Source organism: Gossypium hirsutum, chromosome D05 (genome assembly GCF_007990345.1).
Source record: "Gossypium hirsutum isolate 1008001.06 chromosome D05, Gossypium_hirsutum_v2.1, whole genome shotgun sequence".
NCBI lineage: Eukaryota > Viridiplantae > Streptophyta > Magnoliopsida > Malvales > Malvaceae > Gossypium > Gossypium hirsutum.
Window position 1 is genome coordinate 14,523,551 of NC_053441.1, and position 27,111 is coordinate 14,550,661.

Consider the following 27,111-nt stretch of genomic DNA (forward strand, 5'->3'; position numbering starts at 1 on the left):
CTTAATTTCATCCAAATAATGAAGGTGGATGAAAAGGCCTCTAGACAAATTTATATAATCTCTTACTAAATATGGTGATACTAATAAAAAAAAAAGGTGATAAAGGAAGAAACTACTACAACATATTATGCTGTTGATTTTGTTATTTAATAGTACTAGATAGTAGATCGAGTAAGAATTACATAAAAAAAAAGGTTAAAATTCATACTTTAAAGAGGTGATTTTGCTATTTCTTAAGTTGCCGATTCAGTCCTTATATTTTAATTTGATCAATTGTTGTATTTTTTATTTTTGAATTTTCAATCTTATCCAAACAGTATCTGTTAATTTCATTGTTAAGTTAAATTTTGTTATTTTCAAAATCTTATGCAACAAACATTTTATCACATGTTAATGTAATATTAGCTTGTTATTTTCACATAAAAACTTGCATAAAAATCACGCCATTTTAATTAATGGATTTAATAATTATTGGGCTGAAATTTCAAAATTTAGAAAACAGAAAATCAAAATTAATCAAATTAAGTTATAAAGATTAATAAATCAATAATTACAGGATTAAAAGATGATAAATTGATTATTCCATAAGAAAATACCAAAAGTTTATAAGAAAACCAGAGCGAGACAAGTGGGAATAAGGGGTTAATTAGTTGGGTTGATGGGGGCAAAGGGTTTAGGTCAGTCAGATTAGGATAGGATGTGGGGGCAACAAAAATTCCACCCAATATTATCTCAATTTAACCCTCATCTCGATTTATATGTTGCCCCATTACTAATTACGTAATACATTATGGGTGATGTATGGTGGTTTTCATTTCGACTTCAATTTTGACTAAATAAATCTTTCTTATAATCGAATCAAAGCTTCCTATAGATTTTACAACATAATCTCCATTTTAAGTACATTTCTTAATCAACTTACTTGAACTCAATTCAAATGATATGATAAAAAAAATATAAATTTAAATGTGTTTAATTATATTTTTTATGATTTAAATAATATAAATAAAAACATACTTTATATAAAAAATAATGATAAAACACATTGCTTGAATTTAGTTCAGATGATACGATAAAAAGGATATAAATTTAAGCGTGTTTAATTATATTTTTTTTATCGATTTGAAGATTTGACTGTTATAAATAGAAATATGCTTTATATAAAAATAAGAATAACGACAAAACAAAAAAGAAAAGGTGAATAATTTTCCAAGCCAAAAGTATGTCATAAAAAAATTAAAATATATGCATTAACTTGAATTTTGTACTTGCAATTAATACAATAAAATTTTTACTTGTTCCGTAATTTCATTTTCATCTATACTTATGTGAAAAAGAATTGTGCTTTTATTGTTTCACATAAGTTGTTTCCTTGTGATATAATATAGTATTCTTAAAAGTCCCACCGGAGTAATCAAAATCTAAAAGCATGTAAACAATAATTATGTTAAAGATGATGCGTAAACACGTGGATATAGATGAGGGTGAGAATGTCTTTCAAATCCACTCAAACTATTTACTTTGGATAGTCTTTCAATAATTTGTTAAATAGTTGTCATAATGCATACCACATAATTACGTTTTACCAAAAATAAATAAAAATGTAGGTACATACGAATATGAAGAGATTAAGTAGTGCAGTGTAGTGATTAGTGAAAGTGGCAATGACATTGCCCCATCTTTTTCTTTTATCAGTAAAGATAGCGAAAGACTAGGGCATAGCGAGCTGATTGCTGACCAAAATGATGATGATGATGATGATAAAATTCACAAGGAAAAGGTAAAGGGTAAGGGTATAGTCCACAAAGACCATTTGTCCTGGAATTATAAGTTGGAACAACACAACCGACTTGACCAAATGATGGATGAATGGGGCCTTCTCAGTCCCCATATCGATTGGATGTTTGATCGGAAGTGGAGTAACCCACTGATGCATGCTTACAGTATACACATATAGGATGGATAGCTGTTCAAAACTAAAATTAAAATAATAAATTTGGACCCTAAACCTAAGGGACAGAAGTAGCGGCCATCACCCAACAATATCATTCAAATGTTGATGCGGTGTTAAAGCTAGACACTGGATTGTTCTTCCATGCATTTCTCACCAACCTTTTTTTTTTTTTTTTTGCAAAAACAGGAAAGTGAAGTAAAAAAAAAATTTGATATTCTCTCCCTCTCTGTCTCTCTCTTTCATTTTCTCAGCCATGTCATGAAAATACCTTTTGTCATATCGAATGAACTGCGAAGTTAGCAGCCCAATGCCCACTATGGAAAGTTTCTTACAGATCCTCCTATGATCTTCGACGTGAAATGTCTACTACGAAAAGGACTATATTACCAATGACACATTAATAAAAGCATGCAGATAATAGGAGAACTTGGATGTTACAATGCTACAGGGTAATTAGAAAAGTTATAATTTAATGATAATTTGTAAATATCAACGGTGATTAAAATGGTTAAAATTTAGACGTATAATAATAAAATATATTATACTTCTAATAGAAAATTTCGATTTTAAATTTTGAAAATAATACTATTAGAAAAAAGATAATTACAATATTTTAATAAAAATAAAATAAAAGAAGAAAAAGGAGATCAAGCAAGAAATACTTTCACACGTACACCTTCATTAACTAAATTGCACATTATGACAATAAAAAAAAAAGAAAAGGAAAGAGTCATCACAGTCAAAACGAGATGATGATGATGATGATGATTCAACTAGAAACTCCCATGTAAGCTTAGTGATCATGTCGCGGTGGAGAGGCTGTTCCTTCCGTTAAGAAATTGATTAAGTTTATTTGTTTTCCGATGCTTATAAATTTCAATTTGTTAGATTTGACGTTTTAAAATATTATGTTAATATTTACATAAAGTTATTATTAAATTTAAATAAAATAATTTTTTTTTACTAATTCGGTAAATTAACAAATCATTGAGACTTCGACTAATAACTTTGGAACACGTATAATCTAAACGGTGAAAACAATTAAAAATTACATTTTAATGAATGTCTTTGACCCGGAGCCAAGTTTATGATAGTTCAATAGTTTGGATAAAATCTACGAAAATCAATGAATTATTTGGTTGAAATCGATTAATAGATTCGAACACTTTTAAAGTTAGTAACATTTTCAATTTAAGAGTTTGAAATTATAGAGAGAGTTTATGAATTATAGGATAAATATATTGTTTATTATTTGAGTTTAATTTAGATGTTTAAATTGTTATTTTTAGTTTTCATTCGGTTAAAATTGAGTGACATTGACCAATCAAGTTCAGTCACATGACACATGCCCCATCATCACTTAATGTATCTATCATGTGTAAAAACTTGACTGATTCATATTATCTAATTTAATTAGAATTAAAAAAAATCGAATTTTGAGTAGTATAAAAATATAAGTACAAATTTAAACGATAAAAATAAATTCTAATACAAAAAAGTATATCCCAAAATATTACTATATGAGACTTTGGTATCTTTTGTATTTAGCCTGAATTATAAATGAACTAAGCCTAGTAATACTAATATATGGTCTTCTTTTTCAATTTCAATGGAGATGGTGGTTAACTCAAATATGTATGAGTATAGTTCCCCAAAATTAATTTAAACTAATGGGAAAAGCTTTGACAACCTAGAATTTAGTTATGGACTGGCTTAGGATGGGTTTGGATAAACGATGTGTTTACTTATAATTAGTGTAAAAATAGATTAGATACTGTAATGACACTATAATATTAAACAAAAAATAAATTAAACATATTATACTACACCGCCCATCTAAATCCACCATTAATTTACTTCTCACATAGATACGTAACTTTATTTTTTTTATAACAACATTTTTTTGGGTAGAAAGTATTTTTATAGATGTTATTATTTTTGTGCTATCGAGACTGACGATTTAAATTCTCTTTCTAATATTAAAATTAAAAAAGCCTTAAATCTTTAAATGGTGGTGTGGTGTACGGCAGCGACTAAGGCATAGGGCATGACAAATATCTGTCCACTATATTGATATATTATATAGTTATATTCTCTGAACAGAGATCTAATGGCAGATCAAAGATTTGGTTTACTTGGAAACCACAAATACCCAGTTCCACGTCTCCTACATATCGGTTCGTTCATTTAATCATCATTTTCTATCTTATTATCCCACTGTTCTCTTCATTGAATAAATTAGTTTCAGTGATTGGGGAAGGTCAAACGTTAAAAATATCAAAATAACCCCACTTCAAAAGTGCTTCACCTTCTCATCTTATTTCGAGACTCCACCAACTCCCACCATATATATGACTGTTGATGATGATAATGATGATATCAAAATTGACAATTTCAACCCCGTACCATATATATACACATAATGTTTTTGTCCATGTTATGAAACAAAATCACGCAGGTGATGTAACTGAGTGAGTGAGAGATGGTAATAGGAATTGTTAAAAGCGATTACGAATGGTTGAGTCTCAGCCACCAACATCCACATGCACTAAAGACCAAACCATCTTAGTTTCAAGTTTAACTACTTTCACAAAAGACAGCATCAGCTCCACCATATCCATCACCTCTTTATTTGCCGATTCGTTTTTATCTTGTTTCCAATGCAAAAAAATAAACCCTACTTTACTGCAAATTATTATATGCTAATTTCATTAGTTTCTGAATGGAATGGAAACTAATACGGAAGAAGAAAAGAACCTTGATCAAACATGAAATTGAAAACTATATAGTTCCCCTTATTATAATATAAAAAAAAGGATAAAAAGAAAAAACATCAACAAAACCCAACTCAAAGGTTGTTCCCTTCCCCAAGAATACTAAAAGCTTCAAGTAAAAACACAACCCAGAATCTGTATAACATTAGGAAGAAAAAGACAAAAACAAATGGCTATTTGCCGTACTGTTCTTTCATTTACAGGAAGCAATACCCGCATTACAAGATTCGCTCCAGTTGAACCAGATTAAAACCAACCCAACAGCAGCAGCTGGACAGACAATAGATGATACGATTTTGGATATGTGAGGCTCAAAGCTCAATAGTTTTTTGTATACTAAGAGAGAAAAACGAATTCCATTTTTAGAGTTATTAAGCAGTCTACCTTTGGACGGTTACAACAATGGCTGCCAAAAGAATCCTATGGAGGAGCACCATAACCTGGAAGATCAGGCCATTGATTTGGATTCAAAGAAGCAGCCGTAGTGTTGCTGGTGTTAGTGTTGCCAGCGCTGCTTGTGCTGCTGCTGCTGTTGTTGTTCATACTCCACAAAGCCGCCTCAGAGGCTGTAGGGTCACTGTTGTTGATGAAACTTTGATGCCAATTCTGCTCAGAAGAATTACCTGCAGCAAGCCTGCTAGACTGAATCAACCTTTCATGATCAGATGGGTACATGTTTACAGTCTTTTGATCTCTATCAACCATTGGAAAGAATTGGGTCTGCTGACTTGGCTGATGCTGTTGCGACCCAAAAGAAGGGACACCATATCCCTGCAAAAGACCCAAATTTGAAGAACCACCCAAGTCCCCTCCCATACTTAGAGCCTGATTGAGGGGTTGATTAAAAGGTTGCGGTTGGTTCATTGACTGAACTGCTGCCAAAGAAGACATGAACCCAGCAGGATAATACGATCCCACAGAAGGAATAGCAGATGATGAAGCCAAACTACCAGATTCCTTTGTTCTGAAAGCAGCACTCACGCTGATCATAGGATTAGAAGAGATCATACTTTGCGGTGATGTCAAGCTGTGTTGCTGGGCTGCTTGCTGCTGAGGTATCAACGGCTGAGACCTTGAATTTTCACCGGAAGATGAAACCTTTGTGCGCTTCCCTTTCCTGCAACCACCGCCCACGGGCACGTTCCTTAGGGTTCCACCTTGAGTCCAATACCTTCTACAAGTCTTGCAGAAATAACGAGGTTGCGAGAGACTGTAATTGTTGTAGTAACAAAACTTTGTATTAAGAGACTCACAACGAGGACACTTTTGAGGAGGATGCTGCTGCTGATTCTCGCCCGTCAACGGCTTCAACCTTTGATCTTGCTGCTGGTTCTGCTTCATGCCTTGCTCACTCCCTCTTCCTCCTCTATCTTGCTGCATAACTGTATCTATATACTCTTGTTTCTGATGCTGATTTATCAAATCCCTTTTATCGTTAATCTAATACGGAATCAAGATTTTGGGTTTACTTGGGTGTTGGTGCATGCAGGCTTTGTGATAAGGCGAGAGAGAGAGAGATAGAGAGGCGTTTCAGATATAGAGCTGTATGATATCTCTACGTGTCTGTCTCTGGCTCTTGAGATCTCCACTGTACAACAAAACCACGGTGATCGTTACCTTGTCTACATGCCTATATCTCCTACCTACCAACCCACTTCGACAAAACCGTGATCTTCCCAAGTCTCAATTACTTTTTTCCACCTTTTTTTTCCCAGAAAAAACCAAACGATAACCAAGAATCTAAATTTATTAAAAATATCCCCTTAAAACACCACGAAAAATCTGGCCAGATTTTCCATCTCCAAAAAGAAGCGAGAAATCACATAAACTAATAATTATGTGCATTTAATTTTTTTATATACACATACACTTTTGAATATGTGTAGAAAGCTGAGGAGAGGCTGACCTGCTTTTACGAGAAAGGGTGAAATACAAGGGAATCTGTACGAGTGTCGGGCGTGGACAAAGTCCACTAAGGCAAGGTCTCACTCAATCTAGAGCTGAGTGAGAGATGTTTTAAGGGAGGAGAAAGAGAAAGAGAAACGGGGAGGTTTGTTGGTTCAGTGAAAGTACAGTCGTCGATTAAAAGAGGAAAAAGGTTAGTTTAGGTTGAGTCGAACACCCATGTCCTGTAAGTAACATAAAACAAAGAAAAGAATCAGGACAAAACACTGGTTGATCATCATCAGGGTCATTAGAATTGTAAGAAATAAGGGATAAAGCCAACACACAACAGATTTTATTGACAAAAAAGAAAAAAGGACACAGAGTCACACCCTGGCACCCGAAGCCTCGGTTCAGTGATCTTAAATGTGTGTTTTTGGGTGACAGCCCAAGAATATCATCGGGTTGCCCCTAATAAAAGAGAGATTGAGGGACAAGGAATTTAAGAAGAGAGACAATATGATAGGGAATGGACCAGTAAGCAGTGGGCAGGTAGGCGGCGCGGCCGAAGCAAGGGTGGCTTCTCGGTCGGCAACGGTGTCAGCCTCACCTTAATTCACATGTCTTTCTCTTTCATTCCACTTTCATATTTCTGTCTCAACGATCTCTCTCTCCTGAGTCTTCTATTCTCTACTAGTATTATTCTATTCATATTTATATTTATAATTTAATCTTTATATTTTTGCATTATTTATTTATTTTATGTGATCAGTTAGTGAATCACCGGAAGGTTATGTTGGTAACTTTGACGGCCTTCTATTTTTTTTTCCCTCAAATTCAATTTTGAAATTGATCTCATTTTTTTAAAATATAAGATTATAAATTTAATGTAAGTAGAATACATTTGTCTGTTGGTTTTTTTAAAAAATTTATAAATATAAATATAATACAATATTCATATATATAAAACTTAAGAATTAAGTTTGATGATAGGAAAGTTTCATTCCTGAAATTGATCTCATTTTTTGTTACGCGGAGTTCATAATTTCTATCACGATATATTTCAACTTTACTAAAGGGAGATTCCTGACAAAACATCTGCAATAGGCAAGTCTAACAATAGTACCAACTACTTTATTACTGGACTAACATCAATATAGAGATTTATTTTGTATTTCATATTTCGTTGGGAAAAATCATAGAGGGTTAATGTTATTGACAAACGAGGTTATACTTTGAAAGAGTTTCATTTACCTTTTGTTTAGATTGTATACATGTTTCCACGTAAATATACATTAAAGAAAATCTTGAGGTTGGTATCTGTATAACGTGATGGAAGCGAAGATATGGCGGAGTGGGGGGGCTGACGACCTTCCATCAAGACTTGGGGGGTTACAAGTACAACTGCTCCCCCTAGGCCTCCACCTTCAGTAGGACAAAACACTGGCGTATTTTTATGTTTTGTGTTTTAAAGTTTTGGTTTCTATTTTTGTTATTTTTATTTTAAGAGAGTATCTATGGACCCACTTCCGATGTTGTGACGTAGGTGGGTAGGCCATGTGCTTAGTTAGACTCAAGTATTGTGAGTGGAATGGGCCAATATGTCTTCTTCCTTTGGGCTGTTGGATTATTACTTGGTTTTGGCCACTCTCACTATTTTCCGCTATGACTATGACTGCTATTGTCTTCAACAGTGGTACTTTAAGATCGATTCACAAAGTCACATTATTCTTAGGAGTTTATCCTTCTCTCATAATTCAAAAAAAAAAAAAAAATCCACCAATCCCTTACCACTTAAGAAATAGCCTTACATTGATTATTCATTCAGTTACAAAACTAGAAATGGAAAAAATAAGGAGAGGGCATGTACCAAGAAGTCAAATGCAGTCCTCGAATATCACAGATATTCAGCCAATGATAAGAAACACAGGGTTTGAGAAAGCACATGATCTGCCGCTTTCATCTATTTGGGTATATACTTCATACATATATTTTCTCTCTTCTTTTTTTCTTTTCTTTTTTTACTTTAGGTGGTAAAAACATATATACAGGTTTGATTGAAGCCGTTGTTTATCTTTACTTTTCTCTTTTGCTTGAAGGGAATATCTATCCCCTTTTTGATACCAACATTAACTTGGCTCGAATTATTATAAAATATCATATTCCGCCTTCATGATGAAAAAGGATTCAACTGTTCCTTGCATTCATCTTGCAGGGTTCTAGAGGGATCATACTTGTTTGGGAGCATTGTCATCCATTTATTTGGCAGCCTTTTGTCGGCAGTCTAGTTTCTGAGTATTTTAGAACTTGCACAATATCTGCCTATTATGTAGTTACTTTGCAGGTTTTAGATTGATTTAGCCGTAGATATTCATAGCTTGTTTATATATATATACACCTCATTTTTAATGGCTTTCTTCATCATTCACTGCCTTGATTCCCAATTGCACTGGTTTCCAACGCCTGCGTTAACTTTCTATCTTAAAAAGGCATATGATTACTAATCAGTGGTTTACATATTCTTTGCCGAGCATTGATCATGATAACATGGAATTTTTAACCTCTTTTTCAGTACATTTTCGCAATTATTGACCTCACGATCAGCAAAGATCATAACAAAGTACGACTCTATACTCGGTTACATATATGGATATGCATAATTAGAAAAGAAATTTCTTCAATGTGGAGAGTAAGAATATTGCCCGGTGTACGAGTTATCTCCGGGTTCGAGGCTAAGAAACCATTTTGCCGATGTTCGTGATATATGTTATAAGATTTTCAACCACTGGCATTCATTTGCTTACATGAAATAACAGAAGAAAAATTCTCCTTTTCCACGGATTGAACTTAACGGCTGGTTTTGATCTTTCAAGCAAAAATGGCAAGCAAACCGGACATGACGTCTTAATGGCAGCGCTTAATGGACAGTGAAATTAAACGAACAACCCTCATGCAAGCAGATATGGCTTCTTCACTCATGGTAGAGGCTTATATCAGTTTAAGATTGTCAACCTCTTCAGACCCTCGCAAACTACACCTTTAACCGGAAACATAATAATTAGATCATGATTTCTTCTATGTTTAAGAAACATAGAATAGGTAGTGCATAGTATCATACTATCATGCCCGGCTATTTCTGCAAGTGGCTTTTAACCTTATGCAAGATTTGTGGGACAACTCCCCACTTAAGAGGAAGCTATTTACTCTTGAATAGCAATGTTATCACTTCTAGCATCTTTTCTCTTAAACAATGCAAAGTTTCAAACTAAAATCCCAACCCACCAATCATTTAGTTCAATGCAGCCTTTGGGGGAGAGAGGTTTCTTAATTAGAGGACCATGAATGGCCAGGATTCATGGTGTTTTGTGCTCAAGAGTATTCCAACATTTAAACCAAAGGTGGCGCCAACTCCCTCTCGAGCCCTATCAGTGGTCAGATGGGCAACCCGAAACCAGCCTTCGCGGGACACCTGTCATCCAATGCTGCCCATTGGCAACCTCACATTGCTTCACTTTCTTTACTCTCTCTCTCTCTCTCTCTCTCTCTCTATATATATATATATACACGCAATTTGGTGGCCTTTTCTCTCTCTCCATTCAGACCCCTCTGCACCACTTGACTCGTTTCTTAAACTTTTTTCACACCTGGACTCATCCTACTGGCAGCATCTTACATCCCCACGACCTTCTTTGTACCAGACTTTGTACTCACTGCAAACACAACACAAGAGCATATACAAAGTACGCTCTCATCAACCCTCTCTGATCACCACCTGCATTACAATCCCCTAGGCTCATCATCACATTGCACATTTGTCCTGATGGAGAACTCTTACATGCCTTTTCTCCCCACCACCTCCACAGCCACCAATACCATCCTGAGGCAACCAAACATGGGTTGTTCTCAGAATTCAGAGTTTTCAATCTATGAACCAATGAATTCCAAAACCTTCAGTTCCAAACCCATAACAACAGCACCAAACTCTCAATTTCATCGTCCAACACAGTTTATGGCACCTTACCAAAGCCTGCAACTCCCATACAGACATCCCATAGAGCAGACTGATCATTCTTTAGCGTATCCTTTCTTTCAGGGGCAGAATGGAATTGAATTTGGTTCGATTATCGCTAGTAATGGGGCGCAACATGGATCATGTTTCATGCAAACAGACGGGATTTCGATGGCAGAAGAGAGAAGGATGCTGGATCCTTACGGATCAAAGGCTGCAAGGATTAAGAGAAAGCTGGCACGCCAAAGAAGCCTTAGTTTGCAAAGAAATGCTTCTTCAGGGGCTACAGCTCAGGTGGATAAAAGGAGACTGAACAGCTCTGGTGCTGACAATGATGTGAATATCAACAACGATACCAAAAGGGATCTATACATGTTCTGCACACCAGATAACAAGGTGCATTTTGAAAAAAGTACTCAATATCCTTGATTTAGATGGTGTTTTCTTTGTCCTTGTCAATTAAAGATGTCGGGCGTATCTTGGGTTGCAGAGACTGAGAGTGTTGCTGAGGAAAGAGCTAAAGAACAGTGATGTCGGGTCCCTTGGGAGAATTGTCCTTCCAAAGGTGAGGTTTTACTTGATCCATGATGGGTTATTTTCAAGAACAGCTCTCTCTAGTTACATATATTCTTCTTTTGAACCCCCCCCCCAACTAAAGATTATTGAATATTGAAAGAATAAAAGAGCTAAATAGCCAACCAACAACCATTCCTTCATCTGCTGTCATGAACTAATGCACCAATACAAATAAATAATTGACATTAATGATCATTATCTTGCTATTTTCGGCTGTCGTAAAACGTTACAGCCACTAGTGTTTTAAGCATTTATCTAACGTGTACTGTGGAGCTGCAATTTTTATCCAGAGAGAGGCGGAGCTAAATCTTCCAACTCTTTGTGATAAAGAAGGCATCCAAGTAGTGCTAAAAGACGTATACTCTCACCAATCATGGACCCTCAAATATAAGTAACCACTGCTCCGCACTAAATTCCTTTTCCAAATTAATGCTACTGCCACACAAACGTTTAATCTTTTTGCTCATTGATGTCACAGGTTCTGGTCTAATAATAAGAGTAGAATGTATGTGCTTGAAAACACAGGTAACCCATAGTTTCATTTCATTCTAACCTGCCGGCCCCTTTCATTTTTTGTTATCAGTACTTAATTTCATTATATGTTGATAATGCCAAATTTTTTTCAATTCCGGTAGCGGATTTTGTAAAGCAAAATGGACTGGGAATTGGAGATTTCCTTATCCTTTACGAAGATGAAGGCAAAAATCTCGTGAGTTTTTCTTCCTTGTCGCCAATGATACTACAAACTAGTTAACTAACCTTTTTAAAAAGACAGATAAGAAGGCACAAGCACTGCAGCTTTGTGGTGCTAAGCAACGGCTCCTTTGCAGCTGAGCTGGACTATATCTACTAGGACTTGGTCTTTACTCTTGTATAGACAAAATCTGTTAGAAATTTTTATCCCTCCGTTGTTAGGGTCCTATTTGAATCAACGATTAACATTCATTTTGATGAGATTAAAAATAAATGTTATACAATCTTATTATATTGCTTAATCCTACTGTCATCATTAGCTAAGCATTGATTATTAAAATTCTCTTTGGTTCTTTTTTTCCATCCGAGTGAACAGTATTTCTCCGTAATAAAGGTGGAAAGGGTTGCTGCTGCAGAGCCTTCAAACAATCAACCCTATGATTCTCAAAACATCTATACGGACATGCCATTTACAGGCCCACTTAGAGATGAGGAAGAAACATGTTTAGAGTTACTTATAGAACAACTTAAACACACGGAACATGAAGAATCTAACGACCTTATGACTTTGGCCATGGATGCTACTTATTCGCATGGCCCGCCTGCTGCCGATGAATCCCAACATTTTGTATCCGATGCCAACGTAGAAATAACTGCAACCGAACTGCAAACCTCGTCGACATCGTTGCGTGGTAAAGCCAGGAGTGTAGATGAAATTCAGATCAACTTTGATGACTGCTATAGCGGTCTTGACATGCTACCTGATGTCAACCTTTACAATTTTTTACTTTGACCATGTCTGCATCAAAAGAATTGTAACTTATTCAAGTCAAGTAGTAATTTGTTCTTTGCTTTGCTTCTATAGGTTCTTGGGGTATAGGGGGGATTTCAAATTATTTTAAAGAAACAAGGCATTATATTGTTTCATGTTGGATGATATGATAGAAGTAAACAAAGTATACCATGCCTTTTTTTTGGCCTTTGCAAGTTTCATACGTAGGTAGGCAAATTTTGTTGGCAACATTATAAGTTTATTAACACCAAATTGAAAATGTGCGCTACATTAAACACGGTTGTTCGTTAGGGGATAAGACTCCCCCGCTTTCCTATTCACACTTTTTCATCACTTTTATCCATGGCGATAACCTCAGCAGCTGCAGCAGTCCCAGCACTGTCTTCCCTCTCCCATCGAGCTCCAATTCCTTCCATTTCCTTCCTCTTCCCCGACTCCACCAGACCCTTTTCTCTTTCCCGCTCATTCCGCTCCTTTTCCCTCACTCCCCAAGCCAAAGCCTCAGACATCGAAATCTCCTTTTTCGACGACCTCAACCCCGAAGACGAACCTGTCGCCTTTGACCCGCCAACACCCCCAGAAGGGTTCATCCCTCCACCTGCTTTCGACGATGGCCCCGAGGAAACCGAGGACGAAGTCGCCGCTGCCTATGAGGAGCTCTACGGCCCAGCCTACAGTGGGGTCTCCGTTCTAGGCAACGATGTTTATGTAATGGACTCTAAAGTGAAGAAAACGAGTGCATTTGGAAAAGTTACGAAAGAAAAGGTGAGGGATGGGTTTGAGGAAAGAGTGGTTCAAGTTAGAAGAGTGACTAAAGTGGTTAAAGGTGGGAAACAACTTCATTTCAGGGCCATTGTTGTGGTTGGTGATAAGCAAGGGCAAGTTGGGGTTGGAGTTGGGAAAGCTAAGGAAGTCATTGCTGCCGTTCAGAAATCGGCTGTGAATGCTCGGAGGAATCTCATTACTATACCTATGACAAAGTATTTGACTTTCCCACACCGGTAAGGAAGTTTAGTTCTTGCTTGGGAATGTTGTGTAATTTTTCTTTTTAACTGATGCAATGGGTCTTTCTCTTTGGGGTTGTTATAGTGAAAGAGAGAACTTTTTTTTTCTTGGGGGTATAAAAAGGATTTCTTTATGTTTAATTGAGGTTCCTTGAGTATTTGTTGCTCATTAGTAGGATAGTTTAATAGTGCTTTTCAGTTTAATCTTGCTGTTCTTTAACCTGGCCTTTTGGTTCCCAGATTTTAGGTCGATTATTGTCCATGGATTATATGCAATTTGGTCAAGTTCTCTGTAGAACCTGAAAGGCACTAATTGGGGGCTTAAATGTAGCAAATATATCTGATGATGATGCTGTAACTGTTTTAATATCTATTGAGCCATCTAAGACTTGATGGATTGTTTGCTTTCCTAATATTGAAATGTAAACAGAAGATTTCATGTGGAAAAAACTTATCATCCCTATTTCAGATCACTCAGTAGGACATGTATATAATTCACTAGGAGCTGACTCCAATAAGCTTAATATTATGGTAAAGGAGGGATTCCAATATGCATTTAATTAATGTCACTGGAAAATGGCTGGCAGATCCGAGGGTGACTATGGGGCAGCTAAGGTGATGCTTAGACCTGCCGCACCTGGTACTGGAGTGATTGCAGGTGGTGCTGTGCGAATTGTTCTTGAAATGGCAGGTGTGGAGAACGCTTTGGGCAAACAACTTGGAAGTAAAAATGCCCTTAACAATGCCAGAGCTACAGTTGTTGCTGTGCAGAAAATGAAACAGTTCCGGGAGGTTGCTCAAGAACGAGGAATCCCCATGGAAGAGTTGTGGAAGTGATGGCCTTGGAAGCGTGCTTCATCTTTTCTCCTCGTGTTTTTCTGGGAATGTAGATTTACGCAAGGCTTCGGTAGTGTAAGTTAACCCACTACAAGAAACAAGCAGCTCTTTTGTTGATTCTAATTGAAAATTTGTTTCCAATGAATGTTACTCTGGCTTTCTGAGCTTCAATTAGAAAGATTCAATTTTAGTTCCATACGTTCAATAATGTATGTCAAACTCAATTACTTGAGCACTTGCCATTTATCCTGATGCTAGCCGACATTCATTATATTGATTGCTTGGAAATGACATACTATTGTGAGTTCCAGCCCCTTGACTATCAATTTATCGAGCTTAGTGTACTGTCAGGTTTATCTAACATGAGCCAAGCTAAACTAGAAGATTGGCATCGCAGACTCTGTTCAATGGTAAAACCAGAAGCCATTAGCTGAAGCATAGCCACCATTAGCATGTCTAGATCAATTCCTTAAAAATAAGAGTAAGTGGCAATTTGCTTTATTCTCTGCCTTAATAGCTTCTGCTGAGCTTATCACAATTTATATTTGAGAACTGAATTGACCCCCAAAATTTTAAAATCTGTTTCAATTGCTGTTAGTTTGAGTTCCAAAGACTGCACTTTCCATTTTCATATTGTCTCTTGTGTTAAGCAAACTCTTAAATCTCTTAAACACTTTCAAGGTGCAAGTTATGTGGACTGCTAATGCCATTAAGAACCTTAAAAACTTGTAAATATAAACTACTGAGATTAGCTGTCCAGATTTATTCGCAGGAACTCAAACCATTAAAGGTTCCTGCTCAAGCATTGCTGAAGCTTATAGCAATGCAAAATTTAGCCCTTTTAAGAGCAATGAAACAAAGTAGAAACTCACTTACTGAAGCAGTTAAAAAAAATGAGGCAAAGAGCATATGCAGTTGAAACCCTAACAGCCTAACTGGTGTATCAACATGGCTGTATTGCTGCAAATTGTAGACATATGTCATGATATCAAATCGATTTAATAGGGAATTGAAGGTCTATTTGATTTGATATAATGCTTAAATAAGAAAAATCATCCAAGTCCAAAAGTGCAGCCATCAAGAACATCGGGGGGGAAAAGCCCGTCATTTTATACAGCAGTTGTATTTCATTTTTTCTCTACCTTTGGTTGTAAATTATTTAGCCTGTAGTTAAGATGTCTATCTATACTTTCAAAATTGCCACAAAAAAGGGCGCATCTTCAGCCCTGGTACTTTTTCTTGACTGTTCACCTTACCTGCAGTTGCCATTAGCTCCATTTTGAAATTGCTCTGTATGTACAAACAAGCAGATGCATGGAGAAGGATATTTCACTTCCATATCTTAACGCACTGATCATGACTTGCGGAGGCAACCATTTCAGTCTGTAAACAATCTGCCAGCGAAGAAATTAGTCCCCTGTGTGCTTCAACTGTCCATGTTTTATTGCTCTCAACTGGATTCCATAATTCCAGACACTGTTGATAAAAAACAATCATATTAATAAAGAGAAACAATGATGTATTAGTTGTTAAGATTGCAAAAGGATGGCAAAAAGTGTGTAGATGGGGCCAAGACAACTTCAGCCTATTGGACTTAGCCAACCTTGTGTTTTCCACGTAACAACTAATGTTATTCTTATATTTTTCTTAACACCCCTTCCTCCACAAGAGGTTCACTTTACATTCTTATGTATATGTCGACACATGAAGACATGATAACATGTCTAAAACCCTCTTACAAGCTAACTAGTGATGTAGTTGCAAACTTATGAGAAACAAACAGTATTTGCTATAATATTCTGTATAATTGTCTTTACCTGGTAACCACCAATGACCAAGAGTTGTGAGTACCCTGGATGAAATGTGCAGGACTGGAACTTGTTGCCTGTTGACCGCAATTCATGCAAGCATTCTCCACCAGAGACTGACCACATTCGTGCACTGTCTTCACTGATGGAGGCAAAATACTTGCCACTAGGATCCCAGCAAATTGAAAGAACCTCTTTGTTATGCCCCTGAAAGAATATAACATTCGTTCAGATAGGCAAGGAGATAAATGGACTTAGAAGCATGCAAGTTATAATTACATAGAAAGTGAATCAACCTTCAAACAGGATAGGGGCTTGTTAGTTTCAGCGTCAATTACATTCACAACATTTCCCGAAGCAGTTGCAATCAACTTTCCTGGTCGAGGCTGGAACCGGACTTGTTTAGTAGCTGACTGCAGTCACCTCATAAGGAAATTGAGATAAGCATCAGTAAGGATTTGTTAGACAGCATAGAATTCTGATGGAGTAAGACCAGATGCAAGGCTATTATTAAAAGAGTCATGCCAGACAAAAAGAATAATTCGATGCTGGACTTCCTTTCAGCACAGAATTCATTTTGTAGAAACCCACAAGGATGTAAAACTAGAGATTCTGAAAATGTCAATTTTAACCATTTCAATGTTTGTTAAGCATAAACTGTCGTTCAAGAAGTATGCTGAGCAGCAATGCATTGACAAGAAAGACTACTAGAGATGGAAGCATCTCCAAAATTCACAATCTAACAAAACTTCTCGAGAAACTACGAAAAATAACATTTCCAATCTAAGTTAATGAAATTTCTTTTGGTACAATTACAGTATAGGGGAAGGGATGTCAATACCAAGATTTGAACCTGGTTTTTGGGATGTCAACAGGGGAGCCTCAACCACTACTCCAAATGGGTATTGGCAATCTAAATTATTAGTAAACTATGATGTTTTTGAGAAATTCTAATAGATATAAGGAACAGAATCCGACCTTAGAGACATGCACACAAGAACGTTGGTTGATATTCCATAATCGCATCTCATTATTACTATCACAGGAACAAAGGAGATCCGTCTTTCTAGGATGGAAATCTAATGACAAAACCTGTTCAGCATGCCCCACAAGCTTGAAAAGTGATTTGCTTGGCTGCAATGCAAAGAAATGAAGACATATTGTCAAAAAGAAAATAAGTGCTGTGTACTAGTCTGCCCATCTATGCAACAAAAAGAGCCCTGCAGAGGACATTAATGATACAATAGCCTATCTCCATTCTGAACAACCACGGAGAAATTTAGGTAATACTAAATGAATATCTGAAAAAGTTCCAAAGGAAAATTGTTACTTTGGCAGAATCCCATAGTTGGACAGTCTTGTCAAAAGACGATGTTGCAAATATGGTTGAACTTGGCCTAAAACGAACATCAGTAATGAGAAGGGAATGGCCCTCCGCAGTTCTGACAAAATCGAGAGTTTCCATATTCCATATCAAGACCTGCCAGAAGAAAACTGTCATCAGAACTAAGCTTACATAAATAATTATGCGAACAAAAAGCTGCATTCCAGCTTAAGACCACCTTCTTTTCATGCCCAGCACTAGCTAGTAACTTCCCATCTGATGAAAAATGGCAGCTCAAGACTTTGCTTTTGCATGAGTGAAGGCAACTAACCTCTTCAAATGTGAAGCCTACACCAGTCATGACATATCATTTTATTACAGTTGTTTCAGTAATATCTCTAGCGTTATACTGCCACAAGTGCATCTTTGTGACAGAATTTCATATTATTAACTTTTACGAAGAATCACAAAATACACACACACACACAATCTACACCAAGTTTGGTGGCGGACATCAGAGAAAGCTTTCATTTTCCAACCTGATTAAAGGCTACAACCAAATATAGTCATCCCATGCTATTTAACAATTTTTCAGCAATATGTTTAAAGGAGAGCAAACTGCAGAGGCTGGAAAAGATTAAGCATTACAAAGTCTTCTATTTCCATTGCATCGGTACCTAAGGAGAGCTGGAAATAATTTCTCTGTTAGTCCTAACAGAATTACGGATTACCTTTATGTTCACTTTTATTAGATCTGTTAGAACGACTCCTTAAATTTGTGAAAGGAGTGCTTGTGTTATCAACATCATCATGATCATGGGACAGAAAAGAATCAACAGTGTCATCAACAGGTTTATTCTCCTCATCTTTGATATAACCCTGCAGATGAACATCCCATGAAGCAGGCAACAATTATGATGCAAATAAAAGCAAAAAAGATCAAGCAATATAATGACATTGTCCATTGACATGGAATAAATCACTATGTATGTCACAGGTCAATGACAGAGGAAACGCCATCAAAGCTTTCCCAAGTATTATGACATACCAATTTCTGATCTGCTGTTATCGAGTTTGATAATTTCTTTTTCTTTCTGCCAGTCTGATGAAAGAAAATATAATTATAAGAAGATATCGTACTATAACACACATAGACATATGCTTTACCAGGATTTTCAACCAAGATGGAGGAAGCATTAGCATTAACGTTTAACATCAGCATCAGTACTAGTTTTCCTTAAGAATTACTTGCATACTACCTGCAGTTGCTGCAAAAGATTATATTGGTTTTGATGTTCTTCTGTTTGCACGGTTTGGGTATTCATCTGGTTCATCACCAATCACCAATCAGTCACTAATGAAGAAAAGAATCATGATCTTTTCTTTTTCCAGGATCAAAGAGCTTCTAATAAGTTAAACCAATAAACACAATCATAAAGGTTTGAAGTTGCATGCAATTACTACTGTAAGATCCCTTTTAATTCATGACTATCATGGTTTTTAACGCAGAGGGTTGATTTTGAGAATATTAGCACACATATCGTAATGGGTCATAACATCTTACAGAGGAATGTAGAATACATCCTATCTTACAGAAAGTAAAATGACTATAATGGTAAGTTTCAAAGAATAAACTGCTCAAAAGGTTTGTTTGTCACTGCTTTAACTGACCGGTCTGTTATTCTCAATTATTTCTGGCTTAGGAAGTATCAGATTTTGATAACTGAATTTGCCAGAGCTTCCAGGAAAAGTAGGTGTCAGGTTTCTAGGCATAAGTGACAGCCCCTTATCTGATTTCTCTGGTTGACATTTCAATATCTGAAATGGTTGCTGATAGTTTAGTGCCTGAAAGAGTAAATTTCAATTATATCCCAAAACAGGTAAGCTAGCTCAACTACAGAACTGCTAGTGGAACTTTAAGCACACTTCTATTTTACACTTGGCAGGACTTAATCTATGATACCAAAAAGAATAAAAGATTGGTGCTTGCAAGACTCCAACAAATATTAATTAACATGCCACTTACATCCAAAGCCCATCCACTCAGTGGTGCTGGGTCAATTGATTCATTCAACCCTGAAAAGATAAAGAACACAGGTTTGACATATCTAGCATATATAATTACATTGCCAATAAAATAAAGTAAACCAAGGCCAATGCTGTGTGCATCTCAGGCTTGTCAAAATAAAGCAGATATACATAATTCATCCCGTCTTGGATGAGTTCACATAAGTAAAAACTGCAAAGATCATCTGAGCGGATCAGATTTTTCAGCCTGAACTCAAATCAGAAAAAAGGCCAAGCTAACCTGCAGCATGAGGCCAAGTTACTGGAAGTTTGCCTTCTAGTGCCTTATTGGGGGTGTTTGAATTTATAAGAATGTTACTCCCCAAGTTAGTGCCTTGACTTCGTTCCTGTAAAATGAAAATGCTTTTAACATTTAGAGAAATTAGCAACAATTCACTGGTCTTGTTAACAAAGTAAATAATTTAGAACCTACCCTCTTAGCTTGATGCTGAGCAAGATTTATTGGTTGTTGCAGAAGGCTGATACATGAAAAATTGTTAAGAGAAAAAAGAAGATATGAGAAACCATCCATTTACTATTGAAGCAAAATACCATTTATCGGAAAGAATAATCAAACAAACTTTCTCTATTACTTCAATTCATACTTTTTACCAATGGTCTAAAGTTTCTTAGTTTCAAATTGCGGTGAATCTCGCAATATGTATCAAATGGGTGAAACACTTAATCTATTAAAAATCTCAGTTTTCATGCTATGTTTTGTTTTGGTAGAAGGGATATAAAGAAACCAAAGAGAATACGAATTGTTTGTCAATTACAAGAACCTTTAGTTCAATAAAACACAAATATAGATTACCTTGAACTGGCTACAAATGAGTTTGGGAGCCTCAGTTGATTAGTTTCAAGTAACTGCAGACTGGAATCAGAATATCTCGGAATAGGAACCTGACGAGCCATTTGCTGATTTATCATCAATTGTGGCAGAAACATTGGACCAAAACTTTGTGATTGATCTTCCTTTATTTCTGACTGAGATATGAACAAAATGCACATAAGTTCATGAGGTTGCAATAAAACTAGAGCTCAACATAATCTCAAATTCCACAAATAGTCACCTTAGCAGAGGTACTTTCTGCCTCCCCTTGAAGCTTTGTTTGCCTAGCGGCAAAAATTTCATAAAATAGGGACCACCATTCTGGTAGGAACCCTTCGGGAGAATCAATCACTGAAAACATGACCCCTCTTCTCCGATCAACAAATCACACCATTTATAAAGCAAATGTTAAATTTTAAAATAAACTCAAAAACATAAAAAGGGTAAGAGGAAACTCCTGATGTTTTTATGCATTAATGATAAATTTCAGAATAAACCTCGCATAGAGAAGAAACAGAACACCCATTTAGAAAAATTAGACCAATTGATTGATTAATCTTTGTTCTTGCAGACAGATAACAGAAACATAAAGGTACATTGATATTGATCTACATATGGATGTGAGCTTAATCATATAACCTTCAAGATATTTCATATGTGAAATAAAAAATATATGCTAAGCATTTCAACATCGAGAATTATCTACTAAAAACTGTAGAATCAGTCATCAGGAGATAAATTTATATGATTAAAAAAAGCAGAAGGAAAATTGAAGAAAATTACGAATGAAAGAGAGAGAGAGAGAGCTCATACCAACTGGTCGGTTAGATATGCCGGCCTCTTCTCTGAATAGTGCAGCAGTCTTATGCATATTCTTCTTCACCAAGTAATCGTGCAAATAAAGGTCCAGCCTTTGTCCCCTCAAATCAAACAAACATAACTTCAAAATATAATTGATAAAACAAAACACAAGCAGAAAAAAAAAATCGAAAAAGCATAAAAACCCACAATCATGACAATGCCAAGGACACCCTTGAGCAAAAAGAAAAGAAAAAAGAAGAGCTCACATTTTCCCAGCATCCCAACAATCCTCCTCCTCCTCCGCCATGATTACTTTCAATAAGAACAAACAAAGCCTTCACTTTCACTATAAAAAAAAAACACCAAGCCAATAATTGAAAAAGAAAAAAGAAAGTCAAAGCAAGAATGGGTATAATTGTTTGAGCACAGAAATAAAGAAACGATGAAAACAAGAGCAGGCAGACAAAGATTAAGGCCTTTTAAGGAGTAGTGAGAAAAGAAACGTATGGGAGTGGAGAGAGGAGAATTGATATTGGATACCCAGAAGCAGAGGCAGCTAAGTAAGCAGCGAAAGTGACAGTGCCATGCAAATGAGAAGGAGAATCGAAATTGAATGAATTAAATAGGCCGCTAACAAACAAATTTGGCTTTTTCTATAGATACTGAGAAAGACCCTTATTTTTATGTGTAGGCCTAAGGCCTTCCATGCCAAGGTCGTCGAGGAAAGCGTGTGGGTGTGGTGGACCCTTAAACCCTTTTGGCTTCTGGTCAAGAATATATTTTGTTTCTTTATAAAACTGAAATGAAAAAAGCACACAACTTTTATTTGAAAAGGGGTTAAATTCTTTTTCAGCAGCCTTACATGGAAGTTTGATTTCTGATTTCTTTCCTTTCTTTAGGGTTTTTATTAATAAAATTTCAAAAACTTGGCATCTATACATGGTAAATGTAGAGTGTTGTTAGTGAATAAGAAAGATATTTGGGAAAAAGTTATTGTCTAACAACGATGAATCCTTCTTAAATTTAATCAGGCAATAATCTAAAACAAACTTATCAACATTACTATCCATCTCCCATTTTATTTTCTAAATAAATTATTTTTTCGTACTAATTTTTTATTACTGTTTAATATAAATCTAAACACTATTATAAATAATTAATTAGGAATAGATATAATAAAAATAAATATCTATATATATTAGACCAAGGTTTTTGTTCTTGAGTATTAGGCACGCAAGTTTAAATTTCATCATGCGCAATTGTAATATATAAATCTTTAGCCCCATAATGTACATATATCATATAATTTCTTTTCAATTATTCGTCCATTATGATTTTGTATTAGTTTAGCTCGTAAATATATTTTATTTGTAATAGTAAAATTTTCAAAAAGAAAAGTTATTTAAATATCTTTTTTTTTCTAATAAAAAATAATATCGTACCAATAAATATTGAGTGCAATGATAATACATTGTACTCGTACAGATAAAACTTGAGTTCGAACTTTAAAAAAAAAATTCATAGACCACAAAATGAAGAAAGAAGATAAATTAATTGTTACTAAAAAAAATTAATGATCATTATTCATTATTAAACATTCCGATACTTTTTATTAATAAAGATTAAGGAAATCAAAATAAAATTAATGATCATTATCTATTAATTTTACTATTTTATTAAAATAAATCTATAAAATCAAAATCAAAATTTATTAAAAGTAATCGAAAATTCAAAATTTTAACCAAGAATGGAGATTATTCTTATTCTTTCCCGAGTAAGTTGATCACTTAATAAATCTTGAAGAAATTAAAAATGGGTATGAATTAGTTTATAAATTCTTTTTGGGCAAGATTGAAAGCAATAACTTGTGTTTGTGGGGATTAAAGCAATCAGAATTCATGGGTTATCTACTTCTTCAATTTGGTATGATCACTTAATTAGTTATTTTCAGAATTGAGGTATATTTCCTCCTCACTCTCAATTTCGACTATTTTTTTTTTATCGAAAACTTGTTTAAAGTCGGATTTTTATGGATGAAAATGAAATAAGTTTAAAGAGATGGAAGATAAAATAGATAATAAAAAGAGGGAAATGAGTTGCAAAAAAAATAAGAAAGAAGAGAGATCGCAGAGATGATAATATTGTATTAAGTGTTACGGGTACGAGTAGAAATACAAACAGGAATCACAAATCTAAACCTAAATTGTCTGGAATTGAATTCCAAATTGAGCAATCAGCATGAGATTGCAAGGGCGTGAGCCGCTCTATTCACTAAATGACCAAACTCCGTGTCATCAACCACACGCGCATTTGTTATCCAATTTTATATTTGTTTTTTTATATTATATTTATTCCTTTATACCTTTAAATTCCTTGTCTTTAATAATAATTTATTTCTATATTTCATAAAAGATATTGGTCTGTTTGATAATTGGTTAATGATTGTAGATTGTAATCGACTCATTTTATTAAATGGTTTAACCAATTAATTCTATTAACTGTTTACTTAAAAGTGTTTGGTAAAATTTAACTGATAGTATATCATTACACCATAAAAGTGAGAAAATCAATACACTTAGCTAATTAAATATTAGAGACAGAATAAGGCGAAACATCAAAAACATGTTGATTGGGTGGGAGCTTCATCATTCCATCCACCATTTGGTTCATGCTACTTGCTATATGGGTACTCTTAATTAAGGGTGTTTAAACGGTCGATTCAATTTTTTATTAAATCAAACTAGTATTAAACGAATTAATCGAATTGTATAATCTTTTAATTGTCAATTAAATCAAATTTTTTCAATAAAATTAGTTGAATTGAAATATTTCGATTAATTCGATCGGTTAACCGAATTAATCGAAATTTATATAATTTTTCTTTTGGTTAAAACAAGTATAAAACATATCAAAAAATATATTGAAATTAACTAAAATATATGTTTTTGTCTTGAAAATTAACCGAATTAACTGAAATTTTATGTCTTGAAACACTATATAATTAAAAATACTACATAAGTCTTGAAATTAACACATGATATTATTTTTTAAGTTTAATTAATTACCTGATTTCGAACCGAATTAACCAGTAATCGAAATTCCAAAAAATCTGTTGAGTATGACTCTATTTTAGTCAAATTTGAGAAATAATCATTCAGTTAAACTCTGTTTTTTTGTTTCAATCAAACTCTAATTAGTCTAGATTATTTTATTATTATTTGACCTATGAATTTAGCCTATAAATAGGCTATTTTTACAACATTAAAAAATACAACCATTAGAGATTAGAACTCATAACACATTTAGAGAATTTTGTGTTTACATTTTGAGGATCCTTTGTTTTTGGGTTTTCAGGGTTTAATTTTATCTTCATCTTTTGTACTCTTCGTTCTTTTGCCATTATAATAAAATTATCTTTGCATGTGGTTTTTTATATTCTTTTGAGGGGTTTTTCCATGTTAAATTTGTGTGTTCAATTTTTCAATTTATTCCGTTATTTTTTTTTACTTGTTGCTTAATCAGATTGATCTCCAACAAAATTATTAATCGGTCTCCGACCGAACTAAGTTCAATCACGAATCGATTAACTGAATTAGATAGATTTAGTCGATTAATTTAATTTTAACTAAAGTTTAAACACCCCTAATCCTTCCAAGAACTTGACAAAATAGCCAGTAGTCAGTTTACCTTAATTCAAAACCAAATAAATGAAAATAATTTTTTATTTATTAATTGTGTTTTCCATTTTCCAAAGAATAAATATAATTTTTAAAAATCAAAACAAAAAATCTTTTTTTTTTAAACCAGATTCTTAATTTTGGAGTTTAGATAAGTTTCTCATTTTTTAATAAGGAATCAATGATGAAGGAGAAAATTTGTTTAAAAACTCACATCTGAAAGAGAGATTAACTAAAAAATTTGAATACAAATGATTTATCATTTTACTTATAATTTAATTATATTAATACTTTTTTTATATAATGAGTGTTGATCTCACATCCTATGTCTAGATTCAGAGTCGTGGTATATATGTGATAGTGATTTATTCCTGCTAAGGCATCAGGGGGTGAGTTATAAAAAGAAAATGGTTTCTTAAAAACGGGACAAGTGTAACAGAGTGATAAGCTTGAAGTGCAGCAAACTTTGCGTCAAAAGGAAAAAAACTTTGACAGTATGTCTCCGCAACCGTAGTTAAATTTGGGAAACCCAAGAAACCATGATCGGGCTCGTTACAAGTGCCAGTATTATCTCTTGGGCTAAGAACATCTTTCCCCGCAGTTTGGGCGGACATTTATACCCTGCTACCAGGCCAATGTGATTCGTAATGGTCTGTGTATTGAAAGGGTGGTGCAAAATAAGGCCAAGGTGTTGTTGGTTTTGTAATTAGATTTCTTTGTCGTTTTTAATTTGTATTTTGAAAGGAAATGCCACCAAAAAAACCGGTAGTCTTTAATATTTAAAATCAATCATCTGTGGTTTTCTTAACATATTTTCTCTTAACAAGTCCACGAAACATCTGACTATTTCTTAACATATTTCCCTTGGTCCTGTGGTTGGTAAAACAGAAAGTAGATGTCCCACAAATCTGTAGTGAGAAAGAAGATGTCTCCAATATCTATTCCTTTTGACCTCTCATGAACGACCATGACGCGTTCCTGAGCATCTTAAGTTTCTCTGTTTCATCCTTAAAAACAACAAAGGAACATATGTTATTTTCTGAATAGGCGATGATGGCTTGTTCAGGCTGGTCCTGATTGGTCTCCATCCTATGATGCGTTCCTACACAACTTTTGCCTATGATTGAAATCTCACAGATCTTCTAATCAATGGTTCTGTCCGTTTCAAGTTCCATCACCTGTAACTCATGCACCATGTCCTCATGGTTGGTCCCCTACTCCAACGTGTATCTTTAGACCACCAGAGAGAAAACAGCGGATGTATAGAATATAAACTATTATATACACTATATTATCTAGTTAAAATCAATATTCTAATTGTATCATTAATTATATATATACTCACTAAGTTTTATTAAGAAAATAGGAGTTGTGATTGATTTTTTTGGCTAGGTGAGATGTAAAAGGAAATTTTTACAAATTCTTTAAAAAAAAAATTATTCAGTATGCACTTTGAAAAAAAAAATTCTAGTTCAGGAATGGATTATGTGTGAGGAAAGCATTAGTATCCTCACAACGTCTAGAAATAAGTATCTCGTTTAATACGTGTTATTTTTAAATAAAATGAATTCAATTTTAAATTGTGACACATAATTTTTAATTTAATAATAACTCATGTTTGAGAAGGACATTTCAACATTAAAAATAATAAACAAGATCGTATTACAAAATTTGAACATAATAAATGAGTCATGATCAATAATTTTTACATGTTTATAGTAGCATATCATGAGAAATTATAACAAGGCATCATAAATCACGAGTTTACGAAATTAAAAGCATATAAAACCTAAATTAAGGAGTAGAAGGGTCAAATTCTCCAAACAGAGACAGGGACTAAAACAAACCTGAATAGAGATGAGTCAAGGATTAAGAATTAGACCGCCCAAGGTTCTCAAGGAGTAGATGTGAGATAAAACACATTGCAGGCAGGGACTAAAATGAGCATAAATCAAATGTACAGAAACCCATCTCAGATTTAAACCATAAACAAGAGCAAAAGATTCGCGTAATCCCATGAATGCATGGCTTCTTCACCTAGCACTCTCATGGTTATATGAAAGCCAAATTAAAAATAA

The 27,111-nt window shown here is 34.7% G+C and overlaps 4 protein-coding genes across 10 annotated transcripts; 2 read left to right on the forward strand and 2 right to left on the reverse strand.

Moving 5' to 3' along the window:
• Positions 1 to 4,728: 4,728 nt before the first annotated feature.
• Positions 4,729 to 7,306, reverse strand: LOC107905793 (dof zinc finger protein DOF1.8). 2 transcript variants are annotated; one of them, XM_041093904.1, is made up of 3 exons: positions 7,005 to 7,306; positions 5,113 to 6,857; positions 4,729 to 4,998 (listed from the first exon to the last, which is right to left on the reverse strand). In XM_041093904.1, exon 2 carries the CDS (start codon positions 6,106 to 6,108, stop codon positions 5,149 to 5,151), a length of 960 nt encoding a protein of 319 aa, XP_040949838.1. In that variant the 5' UTR covers positions 6,109 to 6,857; positions 7,005 to 7,306; the 3' UTR covers positions 4,729 to 4,998; positions 5,113 to 5,148. The 2 variants fall into 2 exon arrangements, with proteins under 2 accessions (XP_040949838.1, XP_016688038.2); XM_016832549.2 differs by having other exon boundaries at positions 4,729 to 6,857.
• A 3,041-nt stretch (positions 7,307 to 10,347) lies between these two features.
• Positions 10,348 to 12,750, forward strand: LOC107905791 (B3 domain-containing transcription factor LEC2). Its single transcript, XM_016832547.2, has 6 exons — positions 10,348 to 11,017; positions 11,112 to 11,186; positions 11,488 to 11,588; positions 11,676 to 11,722; positions 11,833 to 11,906; positions 12,267 to 12,750. The coding sequence occupies exons 1-6, from the start codon at positions 10,433 to 10,435 to the stop codon at positions 12,681 to 12,683; spliced, it is 1,299 nt and encodes a 432-aa protein (XP_016688036.1). The 5' UTR covers positions 10,348 to 10,432; the 3' UTR covers positions 12,684 to 12,750.
• Positions 12,751 to 12,785: 35 nt separating this feature from the next.
• LOC107905792 (30S ribosomal protein S5, chloroplastic) lies at positions 12,786 to 14,718 on the forward strand. The gene is made up of 2 exons (XM_016832548.2): positions 12,786 to 13,684; positions 14,275 to 14,718. Exons 1-2 carry the CDS (start codon positions 13,026 to 13,028, stop codon positions 14,522 to 14,524), a joined length of 909 nt encoding a protein of 302 aa, XP_016688037.1. The 5' UTR covers positions 12,786 to 13,025; the 3' UTR covers positions 14,525 to 14,718.
• A 763-nt stretch (positions 14,719 to 15,481) lies between these two features.
• On the reverse strand, positions 15,482 to 22,161 carry LOC107905789 (transcriptional corepressor LEUNIG_HOMOLOG). 6 transcript variants are annotated; one of them, XM_041093905.1, is made up of 18 exons: positions 21,897 to 22,161; positions 21,623 to 21,702; positions 21,369 to 21,475; positions 20,797 to 20,906; positions 20,538 to 20,710; positions 20,157 to 20,202; positions 19,965 to 20,070; positions 19,683 to 19,732; positions 19,328 to 19,501; positions 18,916 to 18,981; positions 18,705 to 18,758; positions 18,388 to 18,535; positions 17,895 to 18,004; positions 17,663 to 17,812; positions 17,311 to 17,466; positions 16,629 to 16,745; positions 16,342 to 16,539; positions 15,482 to 16,000 (listed from the first exon to the last, which is right to left on the reverse strand). In XM_041093905.1, the coding sequence occupies exons 2-18, from the start codon at positions 21,661 to 21,663 to the stop codon at positions 15,854 to 15,856; spliced, it is 1,953 nt and encodes a 650-aa protein (XP_040949839.1). In that variant the 5' UTR covers positions 21,664 to 21,702; positions 21,897 to 22,161; the 3' UTR covers positions 15,482 to 15,853. The 6 variants fall into 6 exon arrangements, with proteins under 6 accessions (XP_040949839.1, XP_016688032.1, XP_016688035.1 ...); XM_016832543.2 differs by having other exon boundaries at positions 21,369 to 21,466; positions 21,897 to 22,160; XM_016832546.2 differs by lacking the exon at positions 21,897 to 22,161 and having other exon boundaries at positions 20,797 to 20,923; positions 21,369 to 21,466; positions 21,623 to 21,642.
• Positions 22,162 to 27,111: the final 4,950 nt, after the last annotated feature.

Excerpts from the sequence above, each read along its gene's own strand:
- LOC107905789 (XM_041093905.1), bottom strand. The coding sequence starts at position 21,663 with ATGGCGGAGGAGGAGGAGGATTGTTGGGATGCTGGGAAAAT. Across the intron at positions 18,536-18,704 it reads TAACAGCAGATCAGAAATTG|GGTTATATCAAAGATGAGGA; the intron begins GTATGTCATAAT and ends GTTCATCTGCAG. Across the intron at positions 18,005-18,387 it reads TAATAAAAGTGAACATAAAG|GCTTCACATTTGAAGAGGTT; the intron begins GTAATCCGTAAT and ends TGACTGGTGTAG.
- LOC107905791 (XM_016832547.2), top strand. The coding sequence starts at position 10,433 with ATGGAGAACTCTTACATGCCTTTTCTCCCCACCACCTCCACAGCCACC. Across the intron at positions 11,018-11,111 it reads TCTGCACACCAGATAACAAG|AGACTGAGAGTGTTGCTGAG; the intron begins GTGCATTTTGAA and ends CTTGGGTTGCAG. Across the intron at positions 11,589-11,675 it reads TCATGGACCCTCAAATATAA|GTTCTGGTCTAATAATAAGA; the intron begins GTAACCACTGCT and ends TTGATGTCACAG.
- LOC107905792 (XM_016832548.2), top strand. The coding sequence starts at position 13,026 with ATGGCGATAACCTCAGCAGCTGCAGCAGTCCCAGCACTGTCTTCCCTC. Across the intron at positions 13,685-14,274 it reads TATTTGACTTTCCCACACCG|ATCCGAGGGTGACTATGGGG; the intron begins GTAAGGAAGTTT and ends AATGGCTGGCAG.
- LOC107905793 (XM_041093904.1), bottom strand. The coding sequence starts at position 6,108 with ATGCAGCAAGATAGAGGAGGAAGAGGGAGTGAGCAAGGCATGAAGCAG.